This window comes from Pteropus vampyrus, unplaced genomic scaffold (assembly GCF_000151845.1).
Source record: "Pteropus vampyrus isolate Shadow unplaced genomic scaffold, Pvam_2.0 Scaffold196, whole genome shotgun sequence".
Taxonomy (NCBI): domain Eukaryota; kingdom Metazoa; phylum Chordata; class Mammalia; order Chiroptera; family Pteropodidae; genus Pteropus; species Pteropus vampyrus.
Window position 1 is genome coordinate 1,363,796 of NW_011888977.1, and position 1,919 is coordinate 1,365,714.

The 1,919-nt window shown below is 47.7% G+C and overlaps 1 protein-coding gene across 1 annotated transcript in view; it reads right to left on the reverse strand.

Moving 5' to 3' along the window:
• Window positions 1-1,270: 1,270 nt before the first annotated feature.
• The window catches only part of WDR88 (WD repeat domain 88), a 37,709-nt gene continuing 37,060 nt past the window's right edge, over window positions 1,271-1,919 (reverse strand). Inside the window, exons 10-11 of the mRNA XM_023537697.1 lie at window positions 1,641-1,729; window positions 1,271-1,487 (exon numbers count right to left, since the gene is read on the reverse strand). Of these exons, the coding sequence (XP_023393465.1) occupies window positions 1,271-1,487; window positions 1,641-1,729 (306 nt within the window). The remainder of the gene's footprint in view (window positions 1,488-1,640; window positions 1,730-1,919) is intronic.

A 1,919-nucleotide genomic window follows, 5' to 3' on the forward strand; every position in this document is an offset into this window, starting at 1 on the left:
TACTAATCTATTCACCCAGCAATTCCTCGGGTGGGAGGGTCTCATCCACAGAAATGTTAAGTCTTCGCACAAGAAGGTTCACAAACGAAAAACAACCTAAGTGCCCGTCAATGAGGGCAGTGTTGGTGTATGCAGTCCGGCCAACCTCCTCGGCGGTGGGGAAGAAATACTTCTATGCGTGTCTTCACGTGCCAGAGGACGGAGAACGCTAGCAATAAGACTTCTCTTCGAAGGAGAGCCGAATTGCTGAGAGCGTGGAGTGGAGCTTTGACGTGTTCATACGTTATTCATGTAAATGAATGGATGACTACTGACCAGCCAGCTCCAATCTGAGCAGTCATCAGCGTTGTGACCGAGAAGAACATCACCAAACACAGGACCTGCCCAAAGAATGACTACCAGGTTAGATGCTCCTGGGCAGAATTATTGAATGCCAGTCAGTTGACACTAAATAAATCGGCCCTGCAATTAAGTTTTAAAAACAGACCAAAAATAATAATAATAATAATTTAAAAAAATAAAAATAGACCAATGGGCATACGGATGACATTTGAGGGAAATCATGTAAGTAATACCAAGTGGAGAAGGGAGCCCTTCACGTTCGTCTACTGAAAACTTCACTCCTTAAGTATTTATGTTGTCCTATAACTTTCCTCAGCGTATAGGACAGCAAGCATTATGCTGTCATATAGGCTGTGGAAGGTCTGTGCGTATACATGGACACACTGGGAATTGAAAAGTCCAGAGAGCATGAACCATTCTGAGATGGAAATGCCCACACCCGCCTGCCTCACTATACCTTCCTCTGCTCTGGGCAGGTAACCGTCTGGGAGCATTAGACAGGGAGACGCCCACAATGCCTTGCCACAGTACGGTGCCCTCCACAGAAGGGGTCCCACACATCTTCCTCTTCATGTGACAAGCCCTTAGCCAAAGAGCTGCCTTACAGTCAACTCCAGAATCTAGAATGGGAGTCCAGAAAGTGTCTGGACAAACACTAGGACACAAAGCTTCAAAAGAGCAAAAACGCTTCTAGAATTCACAGGCACTTGTTTTCAAAGGAATCTAGGTTTATTCTGCCTGAAAACTAAAAACAAAGCATTCAATCCCACTCAATAAAGGTGCTGTGGAGCTGAGGAGGCAGTGATAGGGGCCCAGCCAGGGCCTGGCCCCTCCCCCAGTCTGACAAGCCCACCAGGCCAGGGAGTGGCCTCCGAGAAATATCCTTGCAGAGCCCTGAAACCTACATGACAGGTGGCCTGTGATCAAGTCACTCAAAGGGCCCAGTGGGCATCAGGCTGCACTCTCTTGCTGGTAAGTCCTTCTCTTCTGTTGATGATGACTTTGCTGACATGTTTTTTGCATCTATCCGGCAGAACACACATTTGGTTACTGCTTCAGAAAGGATGTCACTTTCATAGATGGAGAAAGGCCTGTCACATTCTTTGCACTGACATGAAATATTTAGAAAGAGCAGAAAGGAGGTGCTGGTTAGAGGGGATCAAAGCATGAAGTTAGAATTCTCCCACCTGATCTAACCACCTTGGGCTAGATCAAAGTGAGATCTGCCTCTTCTCTCTGGGGTCTGTAACCCTACAAGGGTAGAAATTTCAGGCCACTGAGAGAGAATGAGCACAGGCTTCTCCCTCTCTTTCCCCCAAAAGCTATGCAGGTAATGCCAGCTCATGTCCCCTGCCATGGGGGTCCTGGGGGCAGGAGTGGCAAGCCACTGGCAGTGAAGAGGACAGGGGGTAGGTGTCTACCCCTGTCCTGTGCTCTGTGCAGAGCAGAACTATGCGGCCAAGGGGATATCCTAACTCCTTGACATCCCGGAAACACCTCACTTTTACAGAACCATGAGAAGCAGGTAGGCAAGGTTTCTTAACAAAGCAGGAATTTTTACTAGATGGTGAAGGTAC